Source organism: Balaenoptera musculus, chromosome 2 (genome assembly GCF_009873245.2).
Source record: "Balaenoptera musculus isolate JJ_BM4_2016_0621 chromosome 2, mBalMus1.pri.v3, whole genome shotgun sequence".
Taxonomy (NCBI): domain Eukaryota; kingdom Metazoa; phylum Chordata; class Mammalia; order Artiodactyla; family Balaenopteridae; genus Balaenoptera; species Balaenoptera musculus.
This window is the reverse complement of record NC_045786.1, coordinates 56,892,389-56,908,234: the sequence shown is the minus strand read 5'-3', so window position 1 is coordinate 56,908,234 and position 15,846 is coordinate 56,892,389. Positions and strand designations below refer to the sequence as shown.

Genomic DNA, 15,846 nt, shown 5'->3' with positions numbered 1-15,846 from the left:
ATATGTACCTCTAATTGAAGACACGTTTTAATATGCTAATCCTACCATATTCATACCTTTTTGCAACTTATTTCTTTCAACATTGTTTTCTGAAATTATACAGGTTGATACATGTAGCTCCTGAGCATTTTTTTTTACCTGCCTCACAACTTCATATTTTTATTCCTTCTCTCATGGTGAACACTAAGAATGGTTCCATTTTTCCTTGTTACAAACCATGGTGCAGTAAACATCGTGGTACGTGTATCCATGTGTCCGTGTGTCTGCGTGAGAGAGTTTCTCCAGGGTGTAGACTAGAAGTGGAATTCCTGACCTATAGGGAATGCATATCTTCAGCTCTGCTAGATCTGATTTCCAAAGTGCTTGTACAGGTTTACACACTCAGCAGCAGTATGTGAAAGGCCTTTGTATTGGTTTTCTATGACTGCCATAACAAATTATTGTTTTAAGCCAATAAGTTTGTGATACATATTTATTATGCAACAGTTCTGTCGGTCAGCAGCCCAGCATGGTCTCGCTGGATGGAAGTCAGGGTATTAGCAGTGCTGTGTTCCTTTCTGGAGGTTCTTGGAGACAGTTTGTGTCCTTTCTTATTCAGGATGTTGGCAGAATACAGTTCCTTCTGGTTGTAGGACTAAGTCTCTGTTCCCTTGCTGGCTGTCAGGTGTGGCCATTCCCAGCTTCTGGAGGCCACCTGCATTCCTTGGCTTGTGGCCGCCTTCTTCCGTCTTCAAAGTCAGCAACCGTGGGTGCAGGCCCTCTCCCACTTCACATCCTTCCTGCCTCTTCTTCCTTTGTCGCATCTCTGGTCCACTCTTCTGCCTTCCTCTTCCACTTTAAGGGCTCCTGTGTTTACTGTGGTCCCACCCGGCTAACCCAGGATAATCTCCCTGTCTTAAGTTCTGTAACTGTAATTCCACATGCAGTGTTCCTTTGCCATGTAATGTGACATATTCACAGGTTCCAGGGACATTTTTGGGGGCCATTATTCTGCCTACCACAGCAGAATAATTCTTTTTCTTTTTAAGAATTAAAAAGAATTCTTAATTCTTTTTCATCCCTAATGTCTTACAAATGTTTTCTCCCTTGTCTTTTTACTTTTTAAAACATTTTTCGAGCATAAGTGTTATGGATGTGTATATGTAGGCTATATAAACATACATGCACATGTATATTAATGTAGCCAAATTTATCAGCCTTGTATTTGCAGATAGCTTGTATTTTCTTCTGTGCTTTTCACATTTAGCACCTCAGCCATCTAGAATTGATTTTTTTCCTGTATAGTATAAAGGAGAGATCTAACGTAATTTTTTCCCATATAGATAGCCAGTTATTCTCACCCTGTTTATTGAGAAGTTTATTATTTCCTCACTGAGTTGAAATGCCTGGTCATATATCAAAGTGCCATTTACACACGGGTAGATTTCTAGGTTCTCTTTTCTGTTTCATTGGCCTTCTTGCCAGATTGCATCATTTAATTTTTCCTTTTGTTTTTCTCAACAGTGAATATGACATTTATGGGTTTAGGACTGTCCCAGAGGATGACGAGGAAGAGAAATTGGTTGCCAAAGTCCGGGCGTTGGACCTGAAGACTCTCTACCTCACAGAAAACCAGGAGGTTTCCACTGGGGTCAAGTGGGAAAACTATTTTGCGAGCACAGTGAACAGGGAGATGATGTGCTCTCCAGAATTAAAGAACCTGATCCGTGCGGGCATTCCACATGAGCACCGTTCCAAGGTGTGGAAGTGGTGTGTGGACCTTCACACCAGGAAATTCAAGGACAGCACTAAGCCTGGTTACTTCCAGACCTTGCTTCAGAAGGCTCTGGAGAAACAGAACCCGGCCTCCAAGCAGATCGAGCTGGACCTGCTGCGGACTCTGCCCAACAACAAACATTACTCGTGCCCCACCTCGGAAGGCATACAGAAGCTGCGCAATGTCCTGCTCGCCTTCTCCTGGCGGAATCCAGACATTGGCTACTGCCAAGGTCTAAACAGGTGGGTGCCCGGCCCACAGAGGGCTCCTCTTTGCTGTTAAGATAACTTGTAGCTCCAGGTGCTGCCTGACAGCCCCCTCCTCTCCTGGTGAGCCAAGAAAAACCAGTCTTTTAAGGGAAATAAATATCAATAGCTGCAGTAAGCTAGTTTTAATTATGCAGTATCCCCAGTTCTAGAATAATTGAGAGAAACAGACATGCTTTTGGAAAGTATTGGGTTGGCCAAAAAGTTTGTTCGGGTTTTCTGAATGAACTTTTTGGCCAATCCAATATTAAGAACACCAAAGTCAAACTGTTTGAAACAACTAGGTTTCTCATTTTGATTCCTTGCTGTTCTCATCACACTCAGGTTTTGATCAGAAGTTTGCTTTCATTCATTTATAATGCTTGATGTGAAAACAAGGCCACTCCTTGTTTATACAGGATCTTTGTCAATCAAGAGGTTGCCCCAAACGATTTTTCAGCGGGTTAAACCTAGCCCTTGAAGAGCCCAAACTTGTTTTCTTTTGTATGAGAGCCTTCTGCAGGTCTGGTATACTTCCCTGCTTCTATAGGCAGAGGACACTGAAAAGCCTCTCACCTTCTCTAAATGATCCAGGCTCCTCATTCTGAGCTGAGCTGCACTGGGACGAGGCCACAAGGAGGTACTGAGGTCTGTTCTCCATGAAGCTGCTCCCCGTCTGGACTTTGAGTGCTTGTGGGTGCTTTTTACCTCCTGTCTGTCTCTTACCTCGCTGTCGCACTTCTGCTGCTGTCATTAGAGTCCTTTTATATTCCTCTGTGTAATCAAAGTAGGTAACCAAGCTTGCTAGAAATATGGACAAAGAATGAAAAAGCTCCGTGTGCTATCTTTAGCAATTCTCCTTAAGTCAAGTGCATGCACTGAGTTTTGAATGCTGACGTTTATTCTGGCAGCTCTTGGGCCTTTTTAATCCTCATCTGTGCTGGATACTGACCTCCAGATAAGGGCTATCTATTTGCATCTGAAATGAGAGTATTGCAGGAAGAAAAGATTTTAAAGTGGAATGTTAGTTGGTTAAGACCTGAAACCAATGGTTTCCAGGAAGTCATTGCCTCTGTGGTGGTCAGGACAGGGTGCCCTCTCTGGGCCCTGAAAGTAAAAGGGACTGTGGCTGCTCCTCGATGGTCCCCATTTAAAAAAAAAAAAAAAAAAGCCTGTAAATAAGTTATTGCCTAACAAAGCAGCCTTGTTTTGCTTAAATGCACAGTTCACATTGTATACTCAGTCTAAAAATTCCTGGAAGCTAAAAACCTCTGAAACTTAAGGGATCTTGGCGAGGACTTGAGCATGCCTGTTAGGGGTGCAGTAACACCCCATTTATCTGACATTGCCATGGAATCAGCTGTTCCACACATAAGGAGACTTTCCAGAAAATTAAATCTTTCTCCGTACCATCACCATTAGGGCCTCTAAATTTTAACCATTTTACTGGATTTTTTTTCACCACATTATTTTGTACATGAGAACAGAACTGTGAACCCAGAACTTCAGCAGAAGAATGCTAGCCTTTCCTCAGTGATTCAAGCCTGTCATCTGGAACATCAGTTAACTAAAAGTGATGTCGTCAAAGGCTCTGCTCATTTTAGTCTCTCTACCCCTTCTCCTGGCATCCGCAGGTGCTGTGCATGTCCTGTTTTTCTCTCCTTGTCCATCTCTACCTGTTGTAACCTTTCTACTCTCCATCCCATTCATTCCTACTCAAGGCATCCCCTTCCCAGTTCTTTTTTTTTTTTAACCTTTTAATTTGAGATTTCATTATAATTTTATCCAAGGAAGAAAACAAAAACAGATTCTGAGAAGTGACTATAGGGTTTTCCGTAAGTGATGCACAGAAGCTTCATGTCACGAGCAGAGGTTCTTGGATATGTAGAGGGGGGCTTTTCTCTTGCCTCGTCCTTTTCAGCCTTCTGCCCTGAATGCCCGCTCAGAGCCAAACCTGGGGTTACTGGATGAGTCACCTCTCAGTGGTGACCATGTAAATAGCCAGACCCAAGTTTCCATTGTGAGTGACATAACCGGTGATACATACGGTCCCCTTTCCCACCCCGCGTGTGTGCTGTGGATGCAGTTCTTTGAGAAAGCCCCACCGCAGTGGTTCATTTGTCTGAAGCCCCGTTTCAAGTAGACTGGTATCAAGAAAGTTGTTTTTAAACCATCATGTGTTCTTTTCCCCTTATATTCACCCCTGGATTTTTTGTGCATAAAAGGATTAGTTGGAACTTCTTGAACAAAAAACTCGAAGAATTAGCTGCATTAGCAAAAATCTTATCGTGAAAACATTTTAAAAAATGAGGCTGGCTGCTCATTGGGAAACAATTTCATCATCTTTAAACAAAAACCAAATGAAGGGGAGGGTGGATGTAGCTTTGCTTCTCAAACTAGGAAATGCCACCCTCGCCAAGGAACACTCATTTGGTGTTCTTTCTTGGAGAACTGGAAGTTGCTGTGGCCGTGAGAGAGTGCAGCATACTGCAGAGGCCTCTGTGAAGACGGGCCGTGCTGCCCGGGTCTGGGCTAGGAGGCTGGCGCTCACCTTGTTCTCCGTTTGCTTGTAGATTGGTGGCAGTGGCCCTCCTATACTTGGAACAAGAAGACGCTTTCTGGTGTCTAGTCACCATAGTGGAAGTTTTCATGCCTCGAGACTATTACACAAAGACTCTTTTAGGATCCCAGGTACTTCTAAAAATATTGTGCTTCAGTCAAAAACCTGTAGAATTAGAGCTGAAATGTGACCTGAATTAAGGCTTGGTGGGGGAGGCTCCATGTGTGTGGACCCCTGAACAAGGTGCGCACCGAGGCTGGGCCTGCCCTGGAGACTGGGCCGGGCTGCTTGTGAGCAAGTGCCAGGTCAGGCTCACTTAGCGCCCTGGAAGCCAGCAGAGGGATTGCTACAACCAGAGAGAAACAGACCAGGCCTGCAGACCTGCTCTGTGGTCACTGCTCAGCACTGTCTCCCCTGGGCTCGGCCTGCCTGGCCAGCTAAGCCACAATCCAGGGGTGCCTGGGGAGCTTGGTGTGTTAGCTTGGGTTCTCCAAGAAGCAGAGACCAAGGCAGAAGCAGATGTGCCGGAGATTCTGAGGAAAAAGACCTGTGAAGGATCTAGGGGAGGGACTGGGGAAGGCCCGGTGAACCCCCAGACCAGGGGAAGGAAGGAGGTTTGGGTAGGCGGGAAAGATCCCAGCCTACTGTGAAGTTCTGAGACAGTTTTGGCCAGGCCCGTGCGGCGTCCTCAAGCCAGCGTCACCTGTTAAAGGTGCACACGTCTCAACGGGAATGGGCTGCATTAGTGCCCTCCCTGCTCACTCACTGGCTGGAAGCGGAGGGGGCGACATGGCTTCTGTAAACAAATGTGGTGATGGATCCAGAGCGGCAGCGCTGGGGCTGTCAGTACCGCCCACAGCAGGAGATCTAAACAGCACAGTTCATGCCCACCATGCCTGGAGTCTGAAGCCAGGGGGCGGGTAGGATTATGTGGGCTGGGAGAGTCCAGGGGCTCTGTCTGCACTTGGGACAGTCCCGACTCTGGACCAGACCCTTGGCCGTTGCAGCCCAGGGCATCTCTTCCCTATGCTGGGCTGGGGATGCTGCCGTCACTGGCTTCTGTAATGGCCTTTCCCTGCTTCCCCACTGGCAACCCGCCTCCTGTGTCTGACGTTTGGTCCAGTCCTGCCCAAGAGCCTTTTTTTCTCTTGACCGCAGCTGTGCCCGTGTCTGTGCTCTGTTGCATCCTCTTCTCCAGGCTTGTGCCAGTGCTTGGCCTGCCTGCTCACAGCCACTCCTTGCCCTCCCCTGCTCTACTCCTGTCCTGACAGCTGGGCCCGCAGGCTGTCTCCCAGCTCCTGTGTTGGCCAGCGGAGGAGGGCGCGGGAGCTGAAGGCAGTTTTCTCCCTCTCCGTCCTGGGCACTGCCTCTGCCGGTGACTGTCTCCTCCGTGGTGCCAGCTCCTGTCTGGCGGGTTCTTCATGCCAGCGGGTACCTCCCTGCTCCAGCCCGGGGGTGGCTTCCTGCCCTGGCCTCTGGGCTGCCTCACCATCAGCTGTTTGGTTTCTCAGCTTTTCTGTCACCAGTGTGACCGTTGCCCTGGGTAAATCCCTGTTATAAATGTTTAGTGTGCCTTCTGTTTGCCTAGTTGAGCCCTGAATTTTACTTTCTATTTGCATTTCTGCCTTTGGAGGGATCCTCATTACTGCCCTCTGTTACCACCTGTACTGCCCCCTCACCCGCTAGTTCCCCAGGCCAGGAACTCGAGTCAGCCTGCACTCCTCCTCCTTCCTCTCTCTCTGTGTCCCTGGAGTTGCGGTTTCTGATCACTGCCACCTGCCTGGCGGCTCTCAGATCTGTTCTCTCATTCGCTCCTCACTGTTAGGTCACCATCCCCTCTCCTGCATCACTGCAGTTGCCTCATCTCCTCTCTTCCTGCCTTCACTCACCCAGTCCTTCTCTCCACCTCACTCACAGATTCAGCCACGTCCTCACCACCCCCTGCCCCGCCCACCCCCGCTTCCGGGCAGAGCCCAGCCTCCTTCCACACCCTGACCTGCCTGCTTGCTGGGCTGCTGGGAGCGCAGCATGCCCTGTGATGGAGCCCTTGTCCTCTGGCGGTACCCCATTCTCTGTACTTTTGTACACAGTTCCACTACCTAGACCCCGTTGCCCCGCTTACCTCCCTAGAAAGCTGCTGCTCAGCCTGAGCTCATGTGCCCCTTCCTGTGTGATACTTTCCTGCCTTCCCGAAGCTGCCTTCAGGGCCCGCTCCCGTTCCCCCTGCTCTGGCCCAGGCCTCGGTGACAGTGGTTATCTTCCTGGGTCGTCCTGCGTGCCTGCTTGTCTTCCAGCTTAAGGGCTGCAGCCCTGTCTTTCATTTTAGTGTCTCTCGCACCCAGAAGTGAGTGTCTGAATTCACGTGAGCTCTTTGCCCAGGGAGAGGGAGCCCCAGCCTTTGCTAGCAGCCACACAGCTGCACAGAGCCATGTGAGTGGAGGTATGGTTATCCCCATTTTACTTGGGAGAAAACTGAGGATCAAATCCACTAAGCATCTTGCCTGAGGTGCCACCATGGAGAGCCCAAGCTGGGGTTTGGCCTCAGACATCTGTGGCTCTGGGCCCAAGCTCTCCCCCTGCCCCACCACTGCCTCTTGGAGTGCCGTGGGAGGACGGCAGGAGGGTGAGCTTTGGCCTTCCTACAGAGCGGGCTTTCCTTTGGGTTCCTGTCCCAGCTTCATGGATGTCACCTGATCCCTGAGAAGCCCATCTGGTCTCCCTGTGATCGCTTCACTTTGCTAATTAAACTAGAGATTAGTTTTTGTTAAAATAGTGGGTAAACTAGTAGGAAATGAACAGCAGTGGGAAGAGGCAGCTGGCACAGTCAGGTGCGAATGAAGAGGTCAGTAAAGAAAGTTTTATGTGTTCATGGACACCTGGAAGCGAGTAGCTTCAACATTTCAGATGACTCAGTGTTGCTGAATGAGAAGAATGAAGCACTGGTCTTTCTTAGTTCCACTGAGGCGTGGTTGAGCACATCATTGCTCCGTGTGCTCCGTGTGCTTGGGCTCGGGGTTACGTGGCCGGGTGGGAAGACAGGCCCTGTCCTGGAGCTGTGGAGCTTGGCCACATCACTGAACATCTCTGTGCCTCAGTTTCCCTGTCTGTAAGATGAGTGTCATATTCTCCTCTTATAGAGTGTCTGAGGTTGAATTCAGATGATGCATTAAAAGAGTTTAATATGCCTAGAACACTGTAAAAACTCAATAAAATTATTATTAATAGTGTTATTACAGGCAGAAGGGGAAGACCTATTTTAAGTATGTGAATTTAAGATAAAATTTGCCTCACATTGTCACATCAACATAAATGTAAACCCTAAAGAGACATTTTCCCCGACTTTAAAGGTTTTTAAAAAAATTTTTGGTTGCATTGGGTCTTCGTTGCTGTGTGCAGGCTTTCTCTAGTTGTGACGAGTGGGGGCTACTCTTGGTTGTGGTGCGAGGGCTTCGCATTGCAGTGGCTTCTCTTGTTGTGGAGCACAGGCTGTAGGCGCACGGGCTTCAGTAGTTGTGGCGTGTGGGCTTCAGTAGTTGTGGCTTGTGGGCTCTACAGCTCAGGCTCAGTAGTTGTGGCACACAGGCTTAGTTGCTCCATGGCATGTGGGATCTTCCCAGACCAGGGATCGACCCCATGTCCCCTGCATTGACAGGTGGATTCTTAACCACTGTGCCATCAGGGAAGTCCCTCCCCATGACTTTAATAGTAATAGATGCTCTCTGAAGTTAGGTAATACAGAAATATATATTAAGAAAATGAAAAATCACCTGTTATCCTACCAGCTTGAGAATCACAGTTAGCATTTTGATATATTTCCTTTTTACTTTTTCCCAATACATTTAGGTATCCAAATTGAGAGACTGATTATCCTGGCTGGTTCACATGACAGCTTGAGTATTTTCTCATATAGTTATATAGTTTTTAACCATCATATTTGGTGGCTGTAATATTCCATTGGGTGAATGGACTTGAGGTATTTAACCATTCTCCTATGATGGACATTGCGTAAGGCCACTCTTAAAATGCGGATGGCTTTGTGTGTGCAGTCAGCCCCCAGCGCTGTACTTTGCAAATCGCTGTCAGCCGCCTCCTGCCAGAGCCCAGTGCCTGAGCCCCTTAACGCTGCGCTGCAGTCCAGATGCTCAGCAGTTCAGTGCACACTGTGCACCAGGACCTCGCTAGACGCTGAGGACACAGAGATGAATACAGTCATTCCACGTCCTCTTGAGCTGAGAGGGGCTGAACAGAGGCCCGAGCAAGTGTCCCTGGCAGCCTGCCCCACGCCAGCCATCTGCCAAGCACCCGGCAGCCTCGAGAACAAGACACCATCTGCCACCTACCTGGGAGGAGAGGTGTGTGCCTCGTTCTTCTCCCATTTCAAGGCCAGCTGACTGGTCCCTTCCTCTCAGGCACTTTCAGCCCAGTCCCTCTGGGCAGAATGCATCACATCGCCATCACTTGGTCCAGTGGTCAGCTGTCTTGTCTCCCTTGCCCGTTTATAACCCCTTAAAAGTAGCACCTTGTCCTGTTGTCTCTTGTCCCCAGCACTGGCCAGTGCCAAGCATGAAGTGTGTGCAAATATGTAGTCATTGTTTAAATGTTGAGGGATGGAATAGCACCAGCAGAAAAGAAGACCCATCACTAGTGAGTCATGCTGACCCTGCCCAGTGGGAGGAGCTGGGCTTCCAGGGAAGCTGACCGAAGAAGACGTCCAGGAGTGGCCTGTCATCGTGGCTACCGCACATGCACGCGTGGGATGCTTTTACAACTTGCCTTTCAGTTGTTGGTCCACCTATCAGAATTTTACAGAGGTGGGGAGTGGATGTGGGTGAGAAGGTGAGAGACTGATACTTTTTGCACACCATGGGATGGTTTTATAACTTTTTAAAAAAATAAATTCATTTATTTATTTTTGGCTGCATTGGGTCTTCGTTGCTGCATGCAGGCTTTCTCTAGTTTCGGCGAGTGGGGGCTACTCTTCGTTGCGGTGCGCAGGCTTCTCATTGCGGTGGCTTCTCTTGTTGTGGAGCACAGGCTCTAGGCGCACGGGCTTCAGTAGTTGTGGCACGCGGGCTCAGTAGTTGTGGCGCACAGGCTTAGTTGCTCCGTGGCATGTGGGATCTTCCCGGACCAGGGCTCGAACCCGTGTCCCCTGCATTGGCAGGTGGATTCTTAACCACTGCGCCACCAGGGAAGTCTTATAACTTCTTACATACTTTTGTTTTTTAAGTCTTCTAAGAAAACTTAATTATAATTCATTTCAGCAAATTTAGATCTTCAAAATTTTGTCTCTTCTAGTCAGAAAGCAAACTGGACAAAAATGTATGTTTCCAACCATGATTCCTGAATTTTATCCTCTGTGCACCCTAGGGTGACTTTACAATGCTTTAGAATCATTTCTGTAAAAAATAATGTTTTTTAGTTTTTTAAGTTACTTTGCCTTTTAAAATTTTAAATTTCAACCAATGATACCTACTTGAACCTATGTAACATTCTTTTTTTAAAAAATTTTTTTGACTATAATGGCTTCTATATTTTTTTAAAAAAGCAAACCTTCCCAAAAGGATAAACAATTGAGTTTTTCAAAGTTTTGGATTGTCCTAAAAAAAGGACATTTTAAAATGTCATTTTAACATTTATCTAGATTGTTTTTAGTTATTTTAGTATCCCAGTAGTCCCAAGAATTATCACATCTTCTATCTTATCTTGACTGTTACGCAGGTGAAAGTTTGGCAGGTTTTTCTGGGATCCATTCCTAGGAGTAGACTTGCTGTAGGGTGAGTCTTCCTGTTTCCTGGGTGTTGCCGGATTGCTCTCCTAAATGGTTGTACCGGTTCACACTCCCCTCACAGTGTACCATTCAGGGAACGCTAATGAGGTGGATACACTTCCCGTGCAGCGGGCTCTTCCTCACTGCTCTCGTGAGGTGGATACACTTCCCGTGCAGCGGGCTCTTCCTCACTGCTCTCGTTCCTGGACGGCCTGGCTTTGGCCCATGGTGCATCTGTGGCTTGCTTTCCTCTGCTGGTCTCTTTCTTTCTCACGGTTTCACCACTCACCTAAGGTGACCTCACTCCACCCAGGCCCTGGAGCCTCAGCCTCGGGTCTCTGGTGGGCTGCAGTTATCCTGCTGCAGATGCCCCTCGGGCACCAGCATGTCCCAGCCTCCCCCAGCCCAGCCCTCATTCCTGTGATCCGGCCTCAGGGGACCACACTCTGCCCTCCCCATGCCCCTGTGGGAAGCCTGTGTATTCTGAGCACCCTCTTCCTTACCTCCGACAGCAGAGGGGTCCGTAGGTTCATACAGACTTCACCTCCACACAGCTCTGATCCAGGTGCTCTCCTCCCACCACCTTTCCTTGGTTCCGATTTTCATCCCCTCTGCCCCGGGTGTGGTGGGGCCTCCATGGGGCCGTCCTCCCCCTTCAGCTTGGCCCCCTGTTTCAGGTGGAGAGATGGATCTAAAGTACAAATCCAGCCGCATCACTCTCCTGCTTAAAGCCTCGTAACGCTTCTCCTTCATTGCCTGCTGCGTTTTTCAAACATGAGTAATCGGTATTGGCACTAGCTTTTTTTATTTTTTTCATCAAATTAAGTTGAATGGAGTAGAACTGAGGCATCAAAGTGTGTCCTACTTTGTGAGGTTAAGTATTGTTTGTGAGTTTGTTTCTCTTCTGTGCACACAGACTAGGTGATGGCTGATGTATATTTTCTTGTGGGTCACAGACAAAGGCTGGAGAAGCCCCTGGCCTGTAGATGAGGTCTGCCCCTCAGGGACCTGGTGCTTCTGCCAGGCTGGGCTGCGTCCTTCTCACCCCTTCTGCCCAGAATCCTGTGCTCCCACCGCAGGGCTGTTCTCCTCCAGGCTTGGCTGGGACTCGTCCGGGGCTCTGTAATGCTCTGTAAACACATCTTTACCAAGCCCTGGTGGCCACAGCTATCGTAACAGTCCATACATCTGGCTTCCCCACTCGTCTTTTAGCTCCTAGAGGTCAGGGCTGAACCTGATTCAACTCTCTGCCCAGCACCGGCCCCTGCTTGACACAGAGCATGGAGGGGTGACAGCCACCTATTTTGATATGTGTTTACCTACGTCTCATGCAATCTTCACAATAGCCCTGGGAGAGAGAGATCATTAACTGTTTTCCAGATGAGGCACAGAGCTGTCTAGAACATAATCTGCCCAAGGCCACCCAGCTAGAAAGTGGTAGAGCTGAAAGCCAAACTCAGGTCCAGCTGACTCTGGAGTCCTTGCTCTCTCACTGCCCCACACAGCCCAGTAAATATTTGGTGAATGGATGTGGTGATATCACACTTCCTCTTTGGCCCGACACTCGGGTATATGGCCCTTTGCAGCAGCACCCTCTGTATTTCCACGTGGCTTAGCAAGACCGACTACGCCACCGGCTCTGCAGCAGCCCATTCTCATGGGGCATTTTGAGTACAGGAGTGGCTTTCAGGCCACAGAACCCACCCCCATACCCTGTGGAAAGGATGACAGTCAGGGGGCACTTGGTGAGCACCTGCAGTGTGCAAGGTCAGCTGCTTCTCGGGCTCGCCCCAGAGTGGGTGCAGAGCACTTGGAACAGCTGCACTGCTGTGCGTTGTGATGGGCCTGCAGCCCCTCCGGGGCCCCGGATGGCCTGCTCAGTGCAGTGGCGGCCCCCATACACTTCTCCCCTTTGCTCCCTCTCCAGGTGGACCAGCGGGTGTTCAGAGACCTCATGAGTGAGAAGCTGCCTCGACTGCATGCCCACTTTGAACAGTACAAAGTCGACTACACCCTCATCACGTTCAACTGGTTTCTGGTGGTGTTTGTGGATAGCGTCGTTAGTGACATCCTCTTTAAAATATGGGACTCTTTCCTTTATGAGGGACCAAAGGTGGGTCTGCTTGCTGCATGACTCCATGGGCAGTGGCAGTGGCAGCAGAGTGGCCGGCTTAGCTGGGACGCATGAAGGGTACCGAGGGGCAGAGTGATCCCAGCACCAGGCGCTGCTGGAGGTTGGTCTGGGGTCGCAGGAAACTGCAGTCATTTGCTCGTTTATCAGAAACATTGAGTCTCTGCCAAACCCCGTGCCAGGCATGGGGGCTTTGATGGTTTGCAGTCTGAGCCTCAACTTCTGTCAAACAGATGGCGGTTTTATCCCCATTGTATGGATGAGGAGGTAGAGGCCCAGAGTAAACAGAGGATCAGGGGCAGACTCAGAGGGCCAACTTCAGAGCCCTACTGCCCACAAGCATCCCACCCAGTCTGCTGTATGTTCTAAAAAAATCAGTTTGTGAGTAACACATGATGAACTCAAATCATATAACTAAGGGCGTGCAGTAGAAAAGAGATCCCCAGTCTCCTAGCCGTTCTTCTCAATGTACTGTATCTTTTTTTCAAGGTATTTTATGTATATCTAAAATATGTTTTTTTAATTTATTATTTATTGGTGATAGTTTCATATCAGGGCATATAGATCTGGCTCTTTTTTTTTTTTCTAAACTCTGCATAGTATCTCCTTCTACAGATGAACCAGAAATTTACATAACAGTCCCCTGATGATGGACACTTACATTGTTTCCAGTCTCTTGCCACTTCAAACTGTGCTGCCATGACTCCTTATAATTGTCTTTCTATAAGTGCAAGTGCATCTATAGGTTTAGTCCTAGAAGTGAAGTGCTAGGTCCAGGGTAAATCCACAATCAAAGGACCCTGTAGTTTTCATTGAGAATGCCAAATTGCCCTGCAGAAGGGCCTTACCAATTTCCACTCCCACCAGCAAAGTTTGAGTGTGTATATTACCCCACACTCTGTCCAGTACAGTACATTATCAACTTTTTAATCTAGTCTGTCATTATTGAAAAGAATTCTCAACCAGGGCTTAAACAGTGTTCCCTACTGGGCCACAGGTAGGGATGTTAAGAGAAAGATAATCTATTTAAACTCTGTAAATATTGTTTTCTAAATAAGAGAAAGTTCAGGTTAGTGCAAGCCAGCCAGTGCCCTTACATGTGGGCGAAGCAATTTGTTCCAAAGCTGCTTGAACTTGCAGGACCACCAGGAGTCCATTCCCTCTGGCCTCAACACAGTGACCCAGCAATAAATCAGTAAAAAAAAAAAAAAAGAAAAGAAAAAAAGAAAAAATTTATTTTCTTTCACCATATTCAGAAGTCAGAAATTCAGACCCTAGTTTCAGTAGGTGAGATAAAAAACTGCCTCTGGAGGTGGAGCTTTCTAAGAGTTTCAGAATCAGAGGACCCTGGTTTTGATTTAATTTAAAAATTATTTCTAGTTCTATATAGCTTATTGACTAGAAATGTGAGCTAAATGTGGAAGGATTCCACAAAGATTCTACTCCTTAAGGAAATTTTTGGTTTGGGCTGAAGTGTTGCTGAAAACCACCAAAGAGTTGAAAACTTTTTTCTATTAAGAAAGGCACTAGTGGAAATTGCACCTCAGGTCAAGTGTCTGCCCCACGGCAGGCCGTGCAGGCTGCTCCCAGGGCCCAGGGAGGCCTTCCATCCCTGGAGCCGGTGCCTGGAGCCACGGTGCTTCTCTACTCATAGGTTTCCCTCTCCTTTCCACAGGTTATCTTCCGCTTTGCCCTGGCACTTTTTAAATACAAGGAAGAGGAGATCCTGAAATTGCAAGATTCAATGTCCATATTCAAGTATCTCCGTTACTTCACTCGCACTATCCTTGATGCTAGGTGAGTCCTTGGGGGAATCCCCAGACGTCCAGGAGGGCAGGGATCCTGACCTCTGCTTCCTTGAGAACAGACTGTCCCGGCCGTCTCAAACCCAGAGCCTTCCCAGGTGTGCGGCGGTGAGAGAGGGCGCTTCCTCTCAGGGAAAAGGGGGAAAGGAGTGGGAACACCCAGCGGCCTCCAGAGACTAGGGAGGAACTAAGATGAAAGATGCTTTTATCCTTTATTCAACAAACATAAATCCCAGCAACCAAAGCACATTATTTGTCTAGTGAGCACTTGCTGAGTATCAACCACACGGCGAGCCCTCTGCCAGGCATTGAGGATGGTAGATGAGGAACAGGCCCTGTCCTTGAAGAACTTGTGGGGAAGTGTTGCGGTGTGGTTTGCTCAGAGCTGTGTTGGAGGAAGCCCAGGGACAGGGCAAGTGCCGGAGGAAGGCCGCGTGACCTGGGCCAGGCAGGGGTGGTGGGGAGTGGGCAGCCCGGGCAGAGGGACTCAGGAGCCGTGTGCTCGCAGGGCTGTGGGCGCACAGCGTGTTTGGGGGAAGTGCCGCAGTGGCTCGGCCAGGGTGGGGCTGGCGTGGCAGGGATCGAGGCCGGGCTGGTGCAGAGCTGGGCTGTTAAGGCCCTAGTTGACTCTGCCCAGCACCCTGTGCTTCATCCTGAGTGTTGGGAAGTCCCTGCAGGGTTAGACACCAGAAGGGCACGTCAGGTTCGAGCAGGACTGGCAGTGGGAGACCAGGGGGTCCCGGTGAGAGAGGTGGCAGCCTGCAGCGAGGTGCCCCCAGAGATAGAAAAGGGGGCAGATTGACGGGGGTGGAGAAGGAATTTGAACTTCGAAGTCCCCTGGCTTTCTGGCCTGGGCAGCCGAGCGTTCAGGAATCTCTTCCTCCCCTCGCTCCCCAGCCGCACACTTTTTGCCTGTTCTGAGACACCCTCGTTGTCCATGTGTCCCCTGAACTACAGTTGGCAGCTGCTCTGGCCCTGATGACCAAGGCTGGGTTCTCCAGGGGATTTCTGTGGACCTGCTGCTGATTGGGCAAGTGAGGGCGCACGTCCCTGCGAACCGCTGAGGCAGCGCTAATGTTCAGTGTGCCGAGGTGCTGGGAGCTGCCCATACTGCACGGGAATGGACCCCTGCAGCAGACTTGTGGCCTCTTGAAAACCACAGGAGTCCTTTCACTGAGAAACATTTGGAGCTTTATTAATGTTTTTCAAACTCTGTTGACTGCCACCCATAATAAGAACGTTTTATCTCACAACCTAGGACACACATACTGGAGTGTATATAACTGAAACAAAAGAATTTGTTGAAATATTTCCAGTGCTTGCCAAAGATTTGTGCTGTACCCTCTGATATACTTTCTAAATACACTGTATATTGCATATTTAAAATGCTCGTCATGACTCACTAAATTGATTCCTTGATCCGCTGATGGGTGACAACCTACTTGACAAACACCAGTTGCCCCCCATGATGCTCACTTGACGGGGAGGGAGGGCTTCTCTCCTTGGCTGATGTAGTGAGAGGCGGTTGGGCAGCGTCCAGGCCTCTGGTCAGCCAGGAGGGGCTGAGGGCTCTGGTGCT

The 15,846-nt window shown here is 48.9% G+C and overlaps 1 protein-coding gene across 5 annotated transcripts in view; it reads left to right on the top strand.

Annotated features, from left to right (window-relative positions):
- The window catches only part of TBC1D2B (TBC1 domain family member 2B), an 87,011-nt gene that overhangs the window by 65,387 nt on the left and 5,778 nt on the right, over nucleotides 1–15,846 (top strand). For 4 of the 5 annotated variants that reach the window (XM_036843571.1, XM_036843572.1, XM_036843575.1 and 1 more), the window contains 4 exons: nucleotides 1,504–1,998; nucleotides 4,575–4,692; nucleotides 12,259–12,444; nucleotides 14,138–14,259. In XM_036843571.1, the coding sequence (XP_036699466.1) occupies nucleotides 1,504–1,998; nucleotides 4,575–4,692; nucleotides 12,259–12,444; nucleotides 14,138–14,259 (921 nt within the window). Of the gene's footprint in view, nucleotides 1–1,503; nucleotides 1,999–4,574; nucleotides 4,693–12,258; nucleotides 12,445–14,137; nucleotides 14,260–15,224; nucleotides 15,663–15,846 lie in introns of those variants that run through there. The other variant, XM_036843573.1, reaches the window with a different exon arrangement.